Source organism: Leptopilina heterotoma, unplaced genomic scaffold (genome assembly GCF_015476425.1).
Source record: "Leptopilina heterotoma isolate Lh14 unplaced genomic scaffold, ASM1547642v1 Lhet_362, whole genome shotgun sequence".
NCBI classification, from domain to species: Eukaryota; Metazoa; Arthropoda; class Insecta; order Hymenoptera; family Figitidae; genus Leptopilina; species Leptopilina heterotoma.
This window is the reverse complement of record NW_025111043.1, coordinates 461,088-483,124: the sequence shown is the minus strand read 5'-3', so window position 1 is coordinate 483,124 and position 22,037 is coordinate 461,088. Positions and strand designations below refer to the sequence as shown.

The 22,037-nt window shown below is 33.4% G+C and overlaps 2 protein-coding genes across 2 annotated transcripts in view; both read right to left on the bottom strand.

Moving 5' to 3' along the window:
• Positions 1 to 22,037, bottom strand: part of LOC122505668 (receptor-type tyrosine-protein phosphatase U) — a 592,942-nt gene that overhangs the window by 123,407 nt on the left and 447,498 nt on the right. The gene's annotated exons all lie outside the window — the stretch shown is intronic.
• LOC122505670 lies at positions 8,512 to 16,152 on the bottom strand. Its single transcript, XM_043617448.1, has 2 exons — positions 15,578 to 16,152; positions 8,512 to 10,909 (listed from the first exon to the last, which is right to left on the bottom strand). Exon 2 carries the CDS (start codon positions 10,907 to 10,909, stop codon positions 9,530 to 9,532), a length of 1,380 nt encoding a protein of 459 aa, XP_043473383.1. The 5' UTR covers positions 15,578 to 16,152; the 3' UTR covers positions 8,512 to 9,529.

Here is a 22,037-nt window from a genome sequence, read left to right as displayed (position 1 = left end):
GGTTTTTACCCATAAAAATTGAAAATATTAATATCTAATTTTTTTTATTTTACCTACTTATTACTTTTAAATAAGATGTTTTTTGTTTTTACAAATTATGATCCAAGATAATTTAGTAATACTGAAATGAAAATGTTTCATATCTTTTATCAAATTTAATTAACAAGAATTTTTTTAGTTTTACTAAGCTCCTGGAAAATAATCCCGAGTAGAAATTTTGACAGGGGCCTGGCCGGGTCCAGACCTGGGTGAAACAAGGAACCCGGCCGGCGCCATGGCGCAAAGCCTGATTTGACGAGCTGCCAGGTCGGGTCCCGGTCGGGTTCCCGGTTTCATGCGGGGTCAGGGCCCTGTTAGGGCAATTTCTGCACGGGATTTAAAAACTTGCCAAAAACAACTAATAGTGGTTACCTCCACGTGGTGCTTCTCGGAAAAAAGCTAATAAATGGTTTTTTATAAGCTCCAAGTGTGAAATTCCAAGACTGCAAAACGGGCCCGTCAACACTGAAAAAATTACATTCTAATTTTAAGAAAAACTTCTTAAATATGCGCCAAGAATATTCCCTACTTAAATTAAGTGGGAAATATTCTTACAATACTAATTTTCTTCTTATTGTAAGAATATTTTCCACATAATCTAAGTGGGGGAATATTCTTGGCGCATATTTAAGAAGATTTTCTTAGAATTAGAATGTAATTTTTTCAGTGAATGTCTGCAGAAAACTGGCAAAAATTACTGGGCCTATATACTAGCATACAAAACGTCTCATTGCTGGTAACGGCACTTAGCACGGACCAATATTGGTACATTATTATCAGATTATTAGGATAAACTTTTCTATCTATGATGGCAAGTTGTAATTGAAAGTATTGAATAAAACTGAATTCTGGGATTTTTGGGAAATCCGTGACAAAAAATAAAAATCACTACTTTCCTCGCCTTGAATCCTCTTGCAATTTTTTTAAATGGCTTCTGATTATTAAGAGAAAAAAATGCTTGCGAGGCGAGAAAACAATAATTTAGTTGAATTTCCAGGAATTTTGCGAAATCCGTGATCCTTTCGTAATTTTTTTAAAGGGCTGTTAAAATTAAAATAAGCAATTAGCTATAGTAAAAATTTTCGTCGAATAAACGTTGGTAATTTCAGTTTCAGAATATTGGGACGTTGCTCGACTCAGTAATGGCACATTAATAGCAAAAATTTTGTATCTGCTATGATGGCAAAATACAATTGCCAATATTGGGACGTACCTCGCCATAATAATATCACAATATCGATAAATAGTGTAGCTTATAAAACCATAAAGCTTTCTTGACTTCACGTCAGAGTAGCAAAGTGAAATAAAAGACGTATAAATATGATAAATTAATTAGTTAATTAATAAAAAATGTAATAATTTATATTAGTTTTTGTATTTTGCTAATACTGGGTGAGTAATGGCAGTCAATATTGGGCCATTAACGTCTGCCGACGTCCAACCGTAATTAACACCACAAGAGTCGTCCCAATAATATCGGCCAAGACTATAGGTGACAACTTTGCCAGTACTGGGCCGTTATTAAGCCATGATGGTTTTCACACTTAGGGCGATTTTAAAAATTCTAAACATTATCTTTTTACTTTCCTTAAAATTTCGTTTTCTTCTTCATTAATTAATATTAATAATCATCAAGAAAATTAGTTTAAATGTAGTTGGTTAAATACTAATCAATACTCAATATGGAAAACTTTTAAAATACTAAGAAACACGTCGAAGACGGGTATCGTAGCTATTAATATATAAGTAGGAATAACAATAACTAATAACCCGTCGAAGACGGGTATCGCAGCTAGTGAATAGCATATGATACTCATTTTGAAGTGCAACAAAAATGATACCCCTTCGACTCATTCTGAGTTTCTGGGGAAAAGACTCAAAATGAGTAAAAGCGGTATCATTTTGGGTTTATGATAAAATTACAATAACATTGGAATAACTGGGAATAATTCGTAAAAATATGAATTAAAATAATTGTTTATAATGAATAAACACGTTGCACTTGTCAAAACATTAATACTTGAAGTCGATTTATCGTATTTATGAAAAATGAAAAACAAATTTTTAGGGTAGACACTTGTGAATTGACTGACACGGATGGCAACCATGTAAACACGAAACATGTGAAACACAAAAAAGAGACGCATGCATATCCCCTAATGGCCAAATCGTCGAATGATCAAATAGTCGAATGTCAAGTAATGGAATGGACAAAACGTCGAATGCTAAAAACATCGAATGGACAAAACGTCGAATGCTAAAAACATCGAATCGGCATTTAGTCGAATGCTAAAAACATCGAATTGTCAATACGTCGAATGTTCAAAACGTCGAATTATCAATTCGTCGAATGTTAAAAACATCGAATCGTCAATACGACGAATGTTCAAAACGTCGAATTATCAATTCGTCGAATGTTAAAAACATCGAATTGTCAATACGTCTAAATGTTCAAAACGTCGAATGATAAAAACGTCGAATGCTAAAAACATCGAATGGCCAAAACATCGAATGCTAAAAACATCGAATTCTCAATTCGTCGAATGATAAAAACGTCGAATGCTAAAAATGTCGAATGTTCAAAACGTCGAATGCTCAAAACGTCGAATCGTCATTTAGTCGAATGCTAAAAACATCGAATTGTCAATACGTCGAATGTTCAAAACGTCCAATGATAAAATCGTCGAATGCTAAAAACATCGAATCGTCATTTAGTCGAATGATAAAAACATCAAATCGTCAATTCTTCGAATGCTAAAAACATCGAATTGTTAATTCATCGAATGCTTAAATCATCGAATTTTCCATTCGTCGAATGCTAAAAACGTCGAATGTTCAAAACGTCGAATGCTCAAAACGTCGAATGCTCAAAACGTCGAATCGTCATTTAGTCAAATGGTAAAACCATCGATAGTCCATTCGTCGAATGCTCAAATAGTCAAAACGCCATCTGTTCGAAATGTCAAGTAGTAGAATGGTAAAGTAGTAGAATGGTAAAGTAGTCGAAACGCCATCTGTTCGAATTGCCAAGTAGTAGAATGGTAAAGTAGTCGAATGTTCAAAACGTAAATGCCGGCAACTCGATAAATGAATCGTGAAAAATGGTTATTTTTCTATTTGCCTGAAATCAATTAGTCATTTAGCTTATTGACTAGGCGTTAAGGAAATTGCCTAAGTAGCACCCGGCAAATAGAAAAATGAGAATATGTGCATGTGTCACTCAACAGAAATATTAAAAAAAAAATATGTCAAAATTAATTAACACAAATTGGGTCTTGCATAACTCTTTCGGTTCCGGCTGTAGATCGTGGACCATTTGATTTCGCGACTATTTTTGGTGTCATTTTAGATGTTCAAAGTCGGTGTTTATCAGATAGGAACTAAGGGTGGAATTATAAAAGGTTGGTTTCCTCGAACTGACATTGTGCAATCGGGAACCGAAATTATAAAAGTTGACGACGTATGTAAAGATGTTACATTAACTTTAAGGGAAGCTGTGTCTCAGCAATCTATGACTGGTGGACAGGGTTACAAAACATGTAACTGTAAGGCAGCTTTGAATCAATGTCAAACAAACAGATGCTCTTGTTAAAAGGCTAAAATACTATGTAACTCGCGGTGTCATCAGTCCTCTACATGCCGCAATAAATAAATAAAAAATATAATTATTATTGATAATAAAATATTTGTGTTAATTAATTTTGACATATTTTTTTTAATATTTTTGTTGAGTGACACATGCACATACAGTAGGATCATTCAATAGTGCAGTCGTCGGGAATATTGTGCACTATTCGAAGCAAGCAAAAACTAAAACATTCAGGACCGTGTCAAGAAAATTAAGGGTCCCCCACTACTAAATACCGGGCACCACTAAATGATACTAAATAATCAAATGAGCGACGGCACTGTATTTGACGTCACAGATTCCCTTCCTCTTTGCCCCCCGAAACCTCTTGTCTACTCAACTTACTAATGGCTGCACTGTTCAGAACTGCACTATTCAAAGATCCTACTGTATTCTCATTTTTCTATTTGCCGGGTGCTACTTAGGCAATTTCCTTAACGCCTAGTCAATAAGCTAAATGACTAATTGATTTCAGGCAAATAGAAAAATAACCATTTTTCACGATTCATTTATCTACTTGCCGGCATTTAGCCCAATACCTAGGCATTAAGCTAAATGCCGGATTTTTCTATTTGCCTACGACATATATACATGTAAAATCTTTCAAATTTATTTTTTACATTTCAGAATACATTATTCTATTATAAAAATTGTTCTTTTAACTTAACAAAAGTTCTCATTTTTCAAATTGGTATAATTATTGCATTAATTATACAGCAAAAGTAGGTAAATAAATCAAAACATTCGGACCATTCTTTTAACATTATTTAATATATTTATTTAATATATGTATATTTACTTGTAATTATTTAATATAGTTAATTAATAATAAATTTTGTTTCATAATATTAGTAATTTACTATACCAGTCAGTACTTATTATGAGAAGTATTTGCATTATAATTGAAATACAGTTATATTTAAATTATTATTAATTATTAATAGAATAATTTCTTACTATAATGATTATTAATAATTCTGTGGAAGAAAGGCATAACAGCATAACTGCATTTGTCATGATTTTGAGATAAATTAATTTTAATGTTCTCTCACTTCTGTCAATTCAAAAAATCAACAGATTTGTTCGGTCTTTTGCATTTAGTATTATTATTTAATATATTTTCAAAATTCTTTTATAACATTTAATAAAACACACGATTTGATATAAATTTTGATAATTTTTCATCGGAATCATGAGTTTTATTGCACTTATGCGGTTATGCAAGTTCAGATTGTATATAAGTCCAACTTCAGACACTTTTAATGTCACAATTTATTTTGGTTTGATTTGTCATAATAAAAAAATTTTTCTTACAAAGACAAATTAAACTATTAATTCGTTAGAAAAAATTATAAGAGTTTATTTAGTTATAAAATTTATTTTTTTATAAAATGTTTTTAATTTATTGAAACGAAGAAAAAATTTACTTTACTGTTCAACTTGAAGAATTTTTCAATTTATTTTTTGAAATACTTTCCAAAATTTTTTAGAATAGAAATACCCTTAAAAATTAGTACACAATTAAATGCACAATTTATGCTATAAAAAATTTGTTCCAGTTTTATTAAAATAAATATATTTAATTTAAAGTACGAAAAATGTATTTTACTAAAAACATTTTATTACAAAATTCTTATTGTTTTTATTCATAAAGGTTATTTTCATTTTTAATTATGTCAATTGTTTTTTAAACTGAATGCAGTTATGTTATTATGCTGGTCTCCTTTTGTCAAAAACGCAATTATGCGATTATGTTTTCCATTATTTTCTACATTAATAACTATTTTAATGATTTTTCAGCTATTGAACTTTGAAGAGCAATATTAAATATATATACAAATCTGATGTTATCTCAAATTTTATAAAAATGTCAGTTATGCTGTTATGCCTTTCTTCCACAGAATTTAAATTTAAAATTTATAAAAATTTCAATATTGCATTATTAATTCATTATTATTATAAATTATAATGTTAAATTAAATTAATATTAAATACTAAATTCATTTTAAATGCAGATATAATAATAATTATTATTAATCTGTATTCGTATTATAGTTTATGAAACATTCCAAATTGTAAAGTTAAGACTTAATTTATTATTGATTTAATTAATAATGTTAATTTTTATTAATTCACATAACCTATTATGACTAAATTGAAATTTAATTAATTAATAAAAATTATTTAACAGTTTATTCTGATTTATTGATAATATTGGTAATTGAATTTTACTATTTTACAGTTCCTCTTTATATAGACAGTTGAATCCAGAAATATGTAAGTCGGTTCGGTAGTCGCAGTCGTTAGGGCAGTTAGTTTAGGCACTAGGTTAGGTCATGCGTCGGGGTTCGATCCCTGTAGGGTCCAAATTTTAATTTAATTCCGGGAATTAGTTTCAAGTTGTTCCGTATGTAAACAAACTGATATTAATTAATAAAACATATTTTTTAAAATTAATTTGTTGCAACTTTTTGCATATTGTTTAAATAAATAAAACAGAAGTGGCTTAAAAATATGGTCAAAAATGAGATACAAATGGTCTCAAATAGTCACCAATTATGGGCGGGGTTAACAAAGAGGAGGGGATAGTAGCAAACTTGTGACCACTTTAAACTTCCTCCTGATCAGTTGTGATAGATTTCTGACGAGATCCATCCAGAATCGTAAGAAAACTGTATTAAAGTGGTCAGGCGGCCTGACCATTTGTCTGACCATTCCTGATTTTATTTTTAGTATTGCAATTCGATGTTTTTAGCATTCGACTAAATGACGATTCGACGTTTTGAGCATTCGACGTTTTGAACATTCGACATTTTTAGCATTCGACGTTTTTATCATTCGACGTTTTGAACATTCGACATTTTTAGCATTCGACGTTTTTATCATTCGACGAATTGAGAATTCGATGTTTTTAGCATTCGATGTTTTGGCCATTCGATGTTTTTAGCATTCGACGTTTTTATCATTCGACGTTTTGAACATTCGACGTATTGACAATTCGATGTTTTTAACATTCGACTAATTGATAATTCGACGTTTCCCAGTAAGAAACGAAAAATTGAAAAGTATTAAAAAGATTCTATTCTTTTGAATAATATAATAATATAATACTAATATTGTTGACATATAGAATGTTCAATTACTTTCAAATAACTGCACTCATGAATTTATTTGCTATTTTAAAAAGGAATAATTATTAAATTATCAGTTAAGAGGGTTAAGAGTGTTTAAAGGTCTCTGAAATTTGTAGGTTATGATTTATTGTCTAACAGAATAACGGCCCTGACTCGTTTAAATGATGTTAAATTGGTAAACAATCAATTTTTCAGCAAGTTTTTCTTTGAACACAAACACTTTTTACAAAATCTGTCACTGTATGTATCTTATAAATTACAAAAATCCAGAAGATTGCTTGAATGCATGCAGAAACGCGGTTCCAATGAAAAATTGAAAAGTGATATAATGACAGGCTGTAATAATTTCGGATGGGATTGGAAAGCATTCAGAAAAAAATTTTGTCTTTGTTAAAAATTACAAAACGAATTGAATAGCATTCATTTTTAGACGAAACGTGGTCCTATCATGGTATAGAAAAGTATTGGACAGAAATGGCATTCAAAAGTATTGGATAATTTCTACTACACCATACAGAGTTTGAATTATTTCAATCCTTTTCAATTTTTCGTTTCTTACTGGGTTTGAACATTCGTCGTATTGACGATTCGATGTTTTTAACATTCGACGAATTGATAATTCGACGTTTTGAACATTCGACGTATTGACCATTCGATGTTTTTAGCATTCGACTAAATGCCGATTCGATGTTTTTAGCATTCGACGTTTTGTCCATTCGATCTCTCTAAATCTTAATAAGTGAAATTTCACTTATTTTAAGTGAATATTCACTTATTCCATGTTTCAAAACTCTTCCACGTAGAATAAGTGAATATTCACACATGAAATAAGTGAATTATATTCACTTATGAATAAGTGAATTACATTCACTTATGAATAAGTGAATATTCAATTATGAGATAAGTGAATACTCAGACATTAAGAAGTGAATGTAAATAAATAATCAGGATCAATATTATATAAAAAAAATATTTATTTACTATCAACTATTTAACAATCTCTTCTCTTCTCATTATCAGTCTGAAACTTATAAACATATCAATTTTTCAACTTTTTTAAGCTAAATTCCCAAACGGTCACCCATCCTAATATTAACTGCAAGCAATGTCGCTTAACTTTTATGATCAACGAGAAACACTACAATGCCACTTAATAAGTTGCCTTATACTCATAGAAAATTATTGGGTGATACTTATAAAGAGTTAGTTTATTGTGTTCTACTTTAACGTTTTGTTTAAGATTCCTCTTATTATATATGTATATAAATACTTAGTAAATAAAACGTTAGTTATTAGATTACTGTTAATATAATATTTAACTGAATATTTTTTTAAAAATTTATTAAATTTTAAATGACAATTTTTATAAATAAATAAAATAAAAAATTTCTAATATATTAACCGAAATGATAAAAACATGGTTTTTAAACATTTAAAAGTAGGTATAAATAATAAATTGTAATATAATGCGCAGATGAATTTCTTTTTAACTAAATATTGTATTCCATATGGACGAGCGCGTTAATATCAGCGCGTTCATACCGACTTCGACTCTATTCTGGACTCTCCTTCAAGTCGGTTCTACAATGAGCACGGTTGTTCGTGTTCGCTATCATGAACGTGTACGTGCTCCACGCTAAACTATATGGAACGCGTACACGTTCACGACAGCGAACACGAACGACCGTGCTCATTGTAGAACCGACTTCACAAAAAAAAGTAACGGCGCAACGCGCAGCAGCCATTTTCTACAGTTGTTGCCAACATAACACAAAACCTACACCCGAGTACAACCGGTTTATTGATTATCGAGTCATGAATGTACATTTGGATATCATCACAAATATGAAAAACAGCCTCAGTGTCAAACCTCCCCCTTTATATATCTCGATCGCAGCGAAAAACACCAGAGGCTGTAACGTCCCACAGAGGTATATCATCTGTCGTGTCGTTTTGTAAATACTTTATCCGACACTTTTAAATATTATAAAATTAATTAAAACAAAGGGTAAAACGCTTGACCTTAAGGGAATAGCAAAGAAAAGACAATTATGTTTTAATAATGAGAATAATTCTTTATTCCGCGTTACAGTTTAAGATTCAAATTCTGACTACTGAGGGTAGCGCAGACCCTTCTATTTATGTACTACTTTCGACAACCTGGAACAGGCGTTTTTGAGATAAAAAGGTACAAAGTTGAGAGTGGGCGAAAGCCCAAAATGTGACTAATACATTATATCTCTTATGACGATAAGTAATAACACGAAGTACATAAATGAGTTAAAAACAATATATAGATAATATTATATTATTATATTATATCTACTTTTTGTTAGGGTCTCTGGACACCTCCCCCCTTAAAATAGTTTCCGAAATCCTACAGATGGTTCGGAAACAGGTAGACTTTTATCTGTCTCTTTATAATACACAGCAGGGAGTAAATTTAATTGTTGTGGTGGAATAACAGGTTGAACGGGAGGTTCATTATACTTAAATTTAATACATATTGAGAATGATATCCACTGTACAATTTTCCACAAGGCAGAAAAACAACCACATTGTAATAATCCATAAATTATAACAACAATTGTGCTTAAGAGACCTATATATTGCAAAGTTGTATGTCCAGTTTGAATCCATGCATGTTTGGATTGTGTCGCAAGTATGGTATCTAAATCTGATGTCATCTCGTCTAATGTCTTTGATGAATCTTTAAGGTCTTGTAAGTCTATATGTCTGCTTGAAAAAGCTGGAAGCTTCGAGGTAGATATACATTTGTTCGAGAGGATCCTCGACAGTGTGTTGATAATTCGAAAATAGAAGGACTACTTATGATAATAGTTTTCTCTGGAGAATTTGGACAAAAAATAGAAATAGTTTCTGTATGATATGGCAAAATATACCATGTGTAGCCATTGGTAAGAGCCAAAACATATGTATCTAGTAGGGAAAAATACTTCTTTTTACATTCTGTATCTGTTTTATCTCTTATCAAGTGTGAATAGCAACTAGTTTCTATGGCTAGTCGATGAATTGGGTTTGTTATTTCACAAACTCTAAGTGCATTAATGACCGTACATTTTTCTAAATCTATTAAAGTGTAATCTGTTTGCTCAAGGTTAATGGCAACAGGTTTAGTGGCTACATTTTCATATATATAATATTTTGTCCAGCTAGCTATAGGCACAGGTATAAATTTAAATGCTCGATACAATGGCTCAGTAGGAATAGGCGTACGAATAACATATGTTAATTTGTTATCTGCTATCATTATCTGAACTGTACTAAGTTGCATATACATAGAATAATAGTTCAATCCTAAAGGAAATGGAAGTGCTTTCATATTAAGTGAATTACTAATTATTTTTAAACTTTGTAAAAAATTTTGAGGTGTAACAAGTTGTGGAGAAACAACTCCGGTCTTCCCAGAATTTATAGCATCAAAAATTACATTTACTGTTTCAAATAAATCATCTAAATTAATTTCTGTTGTTGCAATACTTTCCATTAAATCAGAATTAAACGTATTTATATTTACTTTCGAACTTTCATTTCTTACAAGCTCTGTTAATCTAGTTATGTCTACATACTGTGAAGCAGTTAATTTTTCAAATTCCCCAATAGTTGTTTTGATAATCGCAGTTTGGTTTTTTAAAAGTTTGCTAATTCTCGCAGTGTTATTATAAACATTTGAAATTTCATTATTTATTAAGTTAGCATCGTCTTCCGTCAAAGTTTCGAAGATGTATCTTAATATCGACCCTCCAAGGTTAAATATTCCCCTTTTGCGTCGATGATTGTTTAAACTAACTAGAGTATCTAATCTATTTTTAATTTTATTATACCTAGTACTTAACGTACGAATTAAAATTTTATGGTTACATTCTGCAACTTTCATACATAAATTTGATAATTTGTCGATGTGACTTCCCACTTGTTTGGTCCCATCGATGACGTCGCGAAAATCTGCAAAATGGATCGTAGTCCACACTTCATGGTACAGCCTTACGTCAAATAATTGCTCCTTGAAAATAGGTGTGTTAATTGGAGTGACTTTGTAGCTTAATCCAAGACAAACTGGCAACAGTACTATAAGGATGGACAGCATCTGTAACAAAATATTTACCCATCGAAAGGTTTTGTTTCATTAATATGTCTTCTATACTCTTTATTTTTTACTTTATATGTTATAGTGTGAGTTTCAAAATTAATTTGAGTGATAATATAAGGTCCACTGTATATCTTTGCTAATGGTGTGCTTCTGAGATTTTTCACGAGAATCTTATCTCCCACTTGATAAAGAGGTGTAGGTCCTTTTCTTCTCGAAGTTACTTCCTTTTCATATTGCACTTTACTCTTAAAAAGATTTTGTCTTATTTCCTTTAACTTGTCAATATGATTTGCTTTCAGTTCTTCCAGGTATCTTGCTGCATCCTGTGATTTGAGTTGCAAGGTAGGTAAAGTAGTTTCCAAATGTGGTTTCGTCAAAAAGGTAGCTTCCAACGGTGAGAATCCTGTCCCTCTATTAGTCATGCTGTTGAATATGAATTGAACTTTTCTTAGATGTTCGTCCCAATTCTCAGGTTTGTTTTCCACTAGAATTTTTAATTTATCTTTTATCGTTGCGTGTGCTCTTTCGAGAGATCCATTGGATTGTGGATGTCCTGCTGCGATGACAATAGGTTTGACTTTTAGTGATTTCAGCAGAATGCTAACAATTTCGGATTGAAACCCTTTCGCATTGTCCATTATAACCTCGTGTGGAGCTCCATACAAATAAACATATTCTGTCAATAAAGCATTTGCAGTTTCCAATGCCTGTACACTCTTAACAGGTATCAAAGTCAAAAATTTGGTTAATTGATCCTGGACGCTTAAAATGTATTTGTTTCCTCGTTCCGATACAGGTAAAGGTCCTACATGGTCGATGGCGATTCTTTCATTTATTCGTGTAGGTGGATGAATTAACACTCCGTCTGCTGTCACATTATACTGTGCTCGCTTCGTTAATTGGCAATCTTTACATGATTTAACATAATTTTCCACGTCCTTGTGTAAGTTTACCCAATGATATCTTCTGCTAATTGCTTCTATTGTTTTTTGAATTCCTAAATGTCCATTGACAGGTCCGTGAAATGTTCTGAGTATCTCCCTTTGCTCGGCTTCATCTTTTACATCTTTTCTATCTTGAATTATAACCTCAATAATTTCGTTGTCCGTACTAAATTTTGTGTGAATATACTTAATCATTCTGATAAGCTTGAGTCGAATGTTTTCTTCTAGAAGTGACAGGTCGTGACAGGTGTTGTCTTCGGTAGAAGTCATGTGTCCTTTTAACTTCAAAAAAGCGATTTTTGGTTCCGTATCTCTGTCAATTATTATATCCTTATCTGTCCCGATAACAAAACGGAGAAATCTAGTTTTGCACACTTCCTTCACTGGACGAAGATTAGTGTATCTATATTGTGTAAGATACTCTTCAAAGTCGTCGTCTTCATTTTCTGGAACTTGCAAAGCTCGTACCTGTCGAGATAGGGCGTCGGCATTTGTGTTGAGACTTCCTTTTTTGTAATCTATATAGTAATCAAATTCTTCTAATTTTAGTCTCCATCTCATTAAGCGTGATGAAGGATCCTTTACGTTCATAAGCCATTTCAATGGCTTGTGATCCGTTAGAATTTTAAATCTTTTACCATACAGAAAGTGTCTAAAATGTTTTGTTGCCCATACAATGGCTAACAGCTCCTTTTCTGTAGTGCTGTATCGAGATTCTGCATTATTTAATGTACGTGATGCATATGCTACTGGTTTATCAAATCCATTGACCTGCTGAGACAAAACGGCTCCTAGTGCGAAATTACTGGCATCTGTAGTTACTGTAAATTCCTTGGAATGATCTGGATAAATTAGAATCGGTTCCTTGATGAGTGCATGTCTCAAATGATCAAAACTTTCCTGCTGCTTTTTGGTCCAATTAAATTCTTCTCCTTTTTTTAAAAGATTTGTAAGTGGCTTGGCAATTTTGCTATAATTTTTAATAAATCTTCTATAATATCCAGTAAGACCTAAAAATTGTTTAATTTCCTTCTGATTTGTTGGAGCTTTAAAATCTTCTATTGCATTGATTTTATTTTTATTCGGTTTTATTCCGTCCTTTGTGATTATGAGACCTAAATATTCCAATTCCGGTCGCAAATATTCACATTTATCGGGTTGTAACTTAATACCGAATTCCCGTAATCTCTCTAACAATGTTCTTAAATTGTTATTGTGATCTTCTAGAGTCCTTCCGAATATTATAACGTCATCTAGATAAACATAGCATATATTACCTACTAGTCCTCGCAGTACAAAATTCATTGCTCGTTGAAATGTTGCTGGAGCATTCTTCAATCCCATTGGCATCCTATTGAAATGGAAATGTCCATCTGGCGTAGAAAAAGCAGTCTTCTCTTTTGATTTCTCATCCAGGGCAATTTGGTAAAATCCGGAAGACAAATCAAAAGCACTGTAATAATGCATTCCTCCGATGCTCTCCATGATCTCTTCAGTGTTCGGCAAAGGATAACTGTCTTGAGGTGTGTGCTCATTAAGTTTCCTATAATCCACAACGATTCTCCATTTTTGAATTCCCGATGCATCCTTCTTCTTTGGAACCAACCACAATGGAGTTCTGTAGGGACTATTTGATTCTTGTATAATTCCTTTCCGTCGCATTTCCCTTGTTTGTTTTTTAATTTCGTCTTGATGAATTGGTGGATACCTGTATTGTTTGGTATGTATAGGGATGGCAGTGTCAAGATGAATGTCGTGTGTAATTCCGTTTATCAAAGGTAAATCGTCGCCTGGCAAGTCGTAAACATCCGTAAATTCTTTTATGATTTCTTTAATTGTATCACTTTCCATTTTCTTTAAGTGATCTAATCGCGTGTTAGAAAAGAGTAATTCTCTTCTTTGTAAAATGTCAACAGTTTTGAGAGTACGAATTTTAACACTTTCCGGTAATTCTAGTAATTTAATAGGCCTAACATTCATATCAGACTGATAAATGTACTGATAGTCCATAGTAGGATTATAGTGGTAAATTTTATCTTTCTGTTTCCCGGAAATGATCCCTGGACTAATATCCTTCCCTTCTAATAAGCATGGTTGAGAGTATTCCTTATCTAACGTAATATAAAAAACTTTTGCCGTAAGGGGAGGTATTATTGTGGGAGTCTCATTTAATTTAAAAATTTCATCACTAAGTGTAATAGTTCTATCTTTTATATTGTTAATGGCATTGTGATTTGCCATAACATCAATACCTAAAATTCCATCATATTCTATGGGGAAATTATCTCTTGCTACTAAATACGTATCCTCTTTGTCTAAAATTTTTAATTTACACGTACCTAGCATATTGATCCTACTATTTCCCATAATAACGTCTCGTGATTTATCCTTTATAGGCTTGCAGGTTGAAAAATCGAGAGCATCCTTCTTAATGATACTAGCTTCCGCTCCTGAATCAATTAAAAGTCGAATAGTTCTTCGGGTTCCTGTTGGTCGGATGTAGAGTATTTGCTCAGTGAGTCCGCATCGTCTGATTCGTACGGATCGGATGTTGTTGCTTCTTCGGTATTCCTTATCGGAGGGGCGTAGCTGTTCCGGCCTTCCTGAAAATTTGGCTTCCAATTCTTCTTCCAGCATTTTGACTCGGGATGACCTTTGAGATGACAGAAAGAGCATGACTGGTCCCTTATCTCATGCGATTGGTTCGATTTTTCCTTTTCTCGACTCTGTACCTTATCACGTGTAGAAGAGTTGAAATTTTTATTTTCGGAACGATGAAAACTTGATTTACTCGAATCAACTCGCCTATCAAAAGAAACTTGAGCCATTTTCCTACAAAGTTCTCTTTCCCGGATTGTGCTTTCGGAATTTAAAGCTAAAGCCATTGCTTCTTTCAGAGTGCGTGGCCCTTGCTGCTCTACTCTCTTACTTATCTTATCTATGAGTCCTACAGTAAACCTCCAAACTCCTTCTTCTTCTTCAGCTTCTAATGCATATTTTGCCCTAACAGCATCTGACTTCTGTCCTGCTGATTTCATAACCTTTCTATGCAAATCTAAAAATCTTTTAGAATACGCGGACACTGATTCATTATGCCTCTGCACAATTTTATTTCTTTGTTCTTTAACATATGTGTACGGTAAATCTTGAATATCATAATAATTTAATAATAAATCTTTTATTTCTTCCCAACTATCGGCTTCCTGAGAACAAATCAAATCTTTAGCCGGATCCGTTACACGACTAGCTAAAACCATGCGTAAAACACATTTTTTATCTATCCACTAATACATTTGGGAAAGCGCGTCCTCGACTTCTCGTACAAAAATTCGCACATTTCCCGATCCGGCAAAGAAAGAAACCCAAGAAATTACATCCTTTGGTTTTAAAAAATGTTGTTCTTCTTCCGGTGGCGCCGATGCTTGCGGTGATTTCAAAGATTTAAGCAATGCTTGTTTTCTTTCAATTTCATCCTCTAAAACCTTTATATCTTCTTCACGAAATTCTGTTTTCATCTTATCAGTTTTTACTTCAAATTTCGAATCTTTATTTTCTTCAACTTCTTTCTTAATTCCAAAAAGATTATCGAGAGATTGTTTAAAAGATACCGGTTTAGGATCCATTATAAATAATGAATTATTGAATTTCAAAAGCGTTTAATGGAAAAATTCTTTTTTTTTCTTTTTCGGTGTAATGCTTTAAATGTTTTAAAAGCACTCACCTTGTTTTACTATGGCTTTTATTGCTTTTCTATCAACTGCTAGTCAGATTCCCCTCAGCCTTGAGTTGCTCGTCCTTCTGTCCAGAAGAGGCTTGGTCCTGGTTTCTACTTGGACGTCGTCTTGTTGAACTCCTCGTTGAAAACTTTCTAATTTTCTTCAAAGCGTACCCCACACTTAGCACCAATTTTATGTCGTGTCGTTTTGTAAATACTTTATCCGACACTTTTAAATATTACAAAATTAATTAAAACAAAGGGTAAAACGCTTGACCTTAAGGGAATAGCAAAGAAAAGACAATTATGTTTTAATAATGAGAATAATTCTTTATTCCGCGTTACAGTTTAAGATTCAAATTCTGACTACTGAGGGTAGCGCAGACCCTTCTATTTATGTACTACTTTCGACAACCCGGAACAGGCGTTTTTGAGATAAAAAGGTACAAAGTTGAGAGTGGGCGAAAGCCCAAAATGTGACTAATACATTATATCTCTTATGACGATAAGTAATAACACGAAGTACATAAATGAGTTAAAAACAATATATAGATAATATTATATTATTATATTATATCTACTTTTTGTTAGGGTCTCTCGACAATCGGTTAATAATCGTTAATAATAACATATATGGGTGATTAAAATTAAAATGTCATTTTCATGTCCTGCCCGAAAATCTAGAATACTATTTCATATATAAAAGTTATTAAGTCAATTAATTTTCTTAATCACTCCTTCTACTTAAATTAATAATTTATTAAGCGTTAATAGTATTGGTGATATGTATAGCTTCTTAAAGAAAAAACATTACAACATTCTATCACATCTATAACTTGTACGGTTGGTGGCAGAAAGCAAGTAGCGCTTTGTCGAGTACACCATGTCAGTGGTGTCCCCATCAAAAAATTGTGCTTATTATTAATATTTTTTAAATATTATTGTATCTCATTTTCAGCTATTAGGGGAGAGTGGGGCAAGACGGGGTACCGGCCCCATATTTAACAAACGAATTAACCAATCGCGATTATATTTTACATAATACTGCACCGAGACGATAGTTTCTTGTTTATAAAACCTAAACGCCATGAGAACAAATCTTTTATCTGTTTTACTAAAAAAACTGTTTTCGACGATTTTCTTGTCATTTTTTCACTTTTTAGATTCTCATCAAAAATGAGAAAGTCTTGGATTTGTGCGATTTTGAGCAATGTCTAATTTTGCTAAATCTTTACGTTTCATGACCCCCTGATTCCAAAAAAATGGTTTTTAGAAAAGTGTCTGTCCGTCTGTCTGTCTGTCTGTCTGTCTGTCTGTCTGCCCAGGTGCGAATTTAGGTTGGCCGCCAGAGTTTGAAGGTTGGCCCAAGGTTGGCCTAACTTTGGCAAGCAAAGTTTTGGTTGCCAGAGTTTGCCCAACTTTGGCAAGTACTTGTGCCCACAGTTGGCCCGACTTTGCAAGCCAACCATTAAATGCAGAGTTTAACCAACCGTCGGGCCAACTTTGGCGACAAAGGTTGGCACAACTTATCCAAACGTAGTTTAAAAGACTTTCAGTTTCGGTTGGCCGAACTCTGGGCCACGGTTGGTCCAACGGTTGGCAAAACTATGTGAAACACAGTTTAATTGACTTACATTATTTTGGTTGGCCGAACTCTGGGCCACGGTTGGCCCGACGGTTGGCAAAACTATGTGAAACGCAGTTTAATTGACTTGATTTTTCTTGGTTGGCCGAACTCTGGGCAACGGTTGGCCCAACGGTTGGCAAAACTCTAGAAACGCAGTTTAAATGACTTAAACTTTCTTGGTTGGCCGAACTCTAGGCCACGGTTGGCCCAACGGTTGGCAAAACTATGTGAAACGCAGTTTAATTGACTTAAACTTTCTTGGTTGGCCGAACTCTGGGCCACGGTTGGCAAAACTCTGTGAAACGCAGTTTAATTGACTTGATTTTTCTTGGTTGGCCGAACTCTGGGCAACGGTTGGCCCAACGGTTGGCAAAACTCTAGAAACGCAGTTTAAATAACTTAAACTTTCTTGGTTGGCCGAACTCTGGGCCACGGTTGGCCCAACGGTTGGCAAAACTATGTGAAACACAGTTTAATTGACTTAAACTTTCTTGGTTGGCCGAACTTTGGGCCACGGTTGGCCCGACGGTGGGCAAAACTTTGTGAAACACAGTTTAATTGACTTAAACTTTCTTGGTTGTCCGAACTCTGGGCCACGGTTGGCCCAACGGTTGGCAAAACTCTAGAAACGCAGTTTAAATGACTTAAACTTTCTTGGTTGGCCGAACTCTGGGCCACGGTTGGCCCAACGGTTGGCAAAACTATGTGAAACGCAGTTTAATTGACTTGATTTTTCTTGGTTGGCCGAACTCTGGGCCACGGTTGGCCCAACGGTTGGCAAAACTTTGTCAAATGCGGTTTAAATGACTTAAACTTTCTTGGTTGGCCGAACTCTGGGCCACGGTTGGCCCGACTGTTGCAGCTTAAATATACATTTTGCGTTATGCACTCCCATGTGAGCGTAGCGTAGTGGTCAGTGTATAAGTCTTCGGTGCGTTAGGTTAGGGGTTCGATCCCAGCGAGCGATAGATATTTTCGAAAATGTATGTATGAGATTGTGTTTAATAATAATAGGTAAAGGTTATATCTGATGTTCCCGCTAATAATGACGTGTTAATTGTTTAAATAATGTAGTTTTTTAATAATTTTTTACCTTTGGCTGTTGAAGTTGGCCAAACTTTGAAAATTGTGGTTGGCCCAACTTACGCATCTAAAGTTGTGCCAACTTTGGCGTCAGTCTTTGGACCAACCATTGAAATGTATAGTTGGCACAACATATGCATTGTAAGTTGGGCCAACTTCGTTATGAGTTGTCGGGCCAACCATCGTCGCCATTAGACGGTCGCCGTTATCATCTGTATGGTTGGCCCAACCTCTGGCACGAGAAGTTGGACCGACTTTGTAAAAGTTGGCCCAACTATGGGCCGACCAAAAAATCGCACCTGGGTGTCTGTCTGTCTGTCTGTAGAAAATTTTGTCGTCACGATAACTCGAGTAAATTTTTATGAATCGATTTGCAATTTGGGGGACTTTTTTAGTACATAAAAATGAAGCCTGAGTTCGTTGGACAGCTCATTTCGTCAAAAAACTACAAAAATACAAAACTTTTAAATTTTCAAAATTTTGTATTTTTTACAATTTTCAAAAAAATATTTTTTTCTAATTTTTTTCTTAAAATATGAACAAAAACAAACAACTTTTCCTTTAGACACTTTTTTGTATAACAAAAAACAAAAAAGTTATGAATTTTTTTTTTTTTTTTTTTAAGTTTTTGGGCCAGGTTTATTTTTTAAATTTTTGGGCAGGTTTAGCTAAACGGTTTATCTAGAACTAAAAAATTTTATTTTCAAATAAAAATTTTTTTACATTTTCATCACATGAGAAAGTATTAGTTTTGGTCGAAAATTAACTTTCGCTAATTTCATGAAATCTCGACGTTTTAGGGTCAATTTGAGATTCTTGATTCATACTTACTGTATTGATAAAAATTACAAAATATTTCCCATGTACCCCTAGGGCGTGTTGGCTAATGCAACACGCTATGCATAAAGAGCAACCTACGAAGCGTACGTTCTTGTAGAAAAAAAGTAAGACCCAGTAAACAAAAACTAATTGAAATAAATTAAAAAGAATTCGCAAAGAGCTTCAGTGAATCCTGCTTTGTGACAAATACGAATTGGAACTATGTTGCAATTTTCCTGAATTCGTCAACCTGTATTGAAAACCCAAATCTTTTATTCTTACTAATTCAATGGACAAAATTTGGGGCCTTTAATTTTTTTTAATTCGCCAGCACGAATTCAAGGCATGCCTTGGTCATTTCTTTTGAATGCGAATTCGTTTGCACAAATTCAGGCAATTTGAATCGAATTCAATTGAATATACAAAAAGCTTGAATGAATCCCGCTTTTGACCAAAAATCTTAATTCATTTTAATCCGTTTGAGTTAGTTTTTTTACTGGGGAGTAATATAGGGACGTTCGTTTTTTAAAAGAAAGCTGAGATACCAGAGTAACTTTTTTTAGGAGATAAACACTTAATTAAAACAAAAATGTCCGAGTAAATCAACAAAGAGTGATAAGTTAGCCATTACGCTCCGGTCTACACTACACAAAAAACTTGATACTAATAATTTATGAATATTTTAGCTGCTTCTGTAAATCATGTTTCTGCTAAGAGAGTTAGTATAATTAAAAATAACTTCACAATTTTAATCATCAAGACCAAAAATATACATTTAAATCCATTTAATTTCGGAATCATCAGCAAACAAAAAGATGTGATGAGAATGTAATCCTTAAAGTCGTAGTAACTTTAAGGAAAAAAAAATGTTTTATGAAACATATAGAAGGAAACAAGAACACAAATAATGCACAATAATTGCAGACCACCGCGAGCGAAGCGCGCAACAACACACGGAGCGCGTAGCGCGACGTGCAAAATAGTCGTCAGAGCGCGAAGCGCGGATGAGAATGTGTCCGCGCTTGCGCGGACAGATTTTTTTAGGAGGCGTTTATTATTTAATAATAACAGTTAATGAACTGTATAAATTTTTTTCTAACTGGCAAGGGTTACAGAAGAAGGGAAGCATATGTTTTTTTTTGTTGAATCGTAAATTGTAGTAATTAACCTTTTTCTTCAATTTCGTAGGTGGGAGCAAGATGGGGTTGGAGATAGAGTGGGGCAAGACGGGGTACACAAATTAAGCAAAAGAAAAGAGAAATAAGAGAAGTTAAGAAAACTACTTAAATCAAGACTGAATAAAATAAAAGTGGCCAAAAAGAAAAAAGTTTGTCAGGTTAAATCATCAATTACACGGAAAGAAAAAGTCCGTCAATCATTAATAGACTAGTATATTACTTTGAGACGGGACACAAAATCATTGAATGGATAACATTCTTTGAGTCACAATCAATGACGAGTTGCTTGCTAAAATTTAGAAAACTGTCATCAATATATAAAACTCGTTCACTAAAATTTAGAAAACTGTCTATTAAATTTCTTATGACTATCAAAAGTATTCAAAAAATTCAACTTCTTTCAGAATTATCCCTAATTTTAGACACTATTTGGTACAGAACGAACACATTTTTTTCGTTGCACAGTTCCGATATTTTATTTACACTCTTAGACGCTTTAGACCAACACATTTTCGCATTTTAACGCAAGTAATATAAACCCAAGACTTACATATATATTCGCATACTTAATAACTACACGTAGAAACGCACACTTATAACACTTTAAGTTTAGAAGCGAACTGTTCTTATATACCAAATAACAAAATTTTTCACAACTTGTGAGAAATGATTTTGCACTAATAACTACTTTTTAATTAGCGTGAAATATAAAAGAAAATATATTTTCATCGAGGTCAATTTCTAGACGCAATTCAACTGCAAATTATTAGTTAAGTTAAATATTCACATTACACATAATAGTATATAGGGATATGTATAGCAGACAGCAAAAACACATGGACTATAGAGAAACCAGAGGAAATGCGCATCGGTACACTGCGCAACAATGCGCTAGTGAAGAGCACCGATTTAGAATACGAGTCAACTAACGTTTCACAAACTTTCACTAATGATTCGTAAACATTCAAACAGCCATTGATAACAATTCAGCATTAAATCTAAAACAATTGATCACATACTGGCATTCTAATCAATCCATGACTCGTTTTTTAAACTTTTATGAAGTTTTTCAATCGTTAAGTAAAGTTAAGTAACCATCAACGGAAAAAGAGTCCCGTCTCAAAGTAATACACTGTAAAAAAAGTGAGTTAAATTTTAACTCCCCCGGGGGGTCTATAAAAGTCGCACCCATTGGGGAGTTAATGCCAGGGGAGTTAAATAAAGAGAGTTAAAATTTCACACCCAAATTCTAACTCCCCAAGAAAAAAGTAACTCGCGCGGGTGTTGAATGAAGGGAGTTAGAAATTAACTCTCTTTTGGAGTTGATTTTTAACTCGAAAAATTTCACTCCCAACTCCCGAGTCCGTTAACTCCCTAAATTTTTTACAGTGTATACTAATCCATTAATGGTTGACGGACTTTTTCTTTCCGTGTAGCGATGGTAAAGTTGAAAATACACCTTGTCTATATTGCAATAGTTATTATTTAGACTCAAATGAAGGCTGGGCTGCTTGTTCTGTCTGCGACCAATAGGCTTTGAGCAGTTGTGCTGGTGCACAGAAAAAAATCGGACTCATTTTTGTTGCAACTCAAAATGAGTTTATGTTAAATGACATAGAACGTGGCGCCATCTGCGAGGTTCATTTTTGTTGCAGCTCATAATGAGTCACTTTTACGACTCATTTTGAGTTCAGTTTTTCTCTGTGTGTCGATGTCAAAGATAAAAATGCAACCTTTACTTGTAAAATTTGTCGACAGA

Bases quoted from the DNA above. Each gene is read 5' to 3' on its own strand.
- LOC122505670 (XM_043617448.1), bottom strand. From the start codon at position 10,909: ATGCTGTCCATCCTTATAGTACTGTTGCCAGTTTGTCTTGGATTAAGC.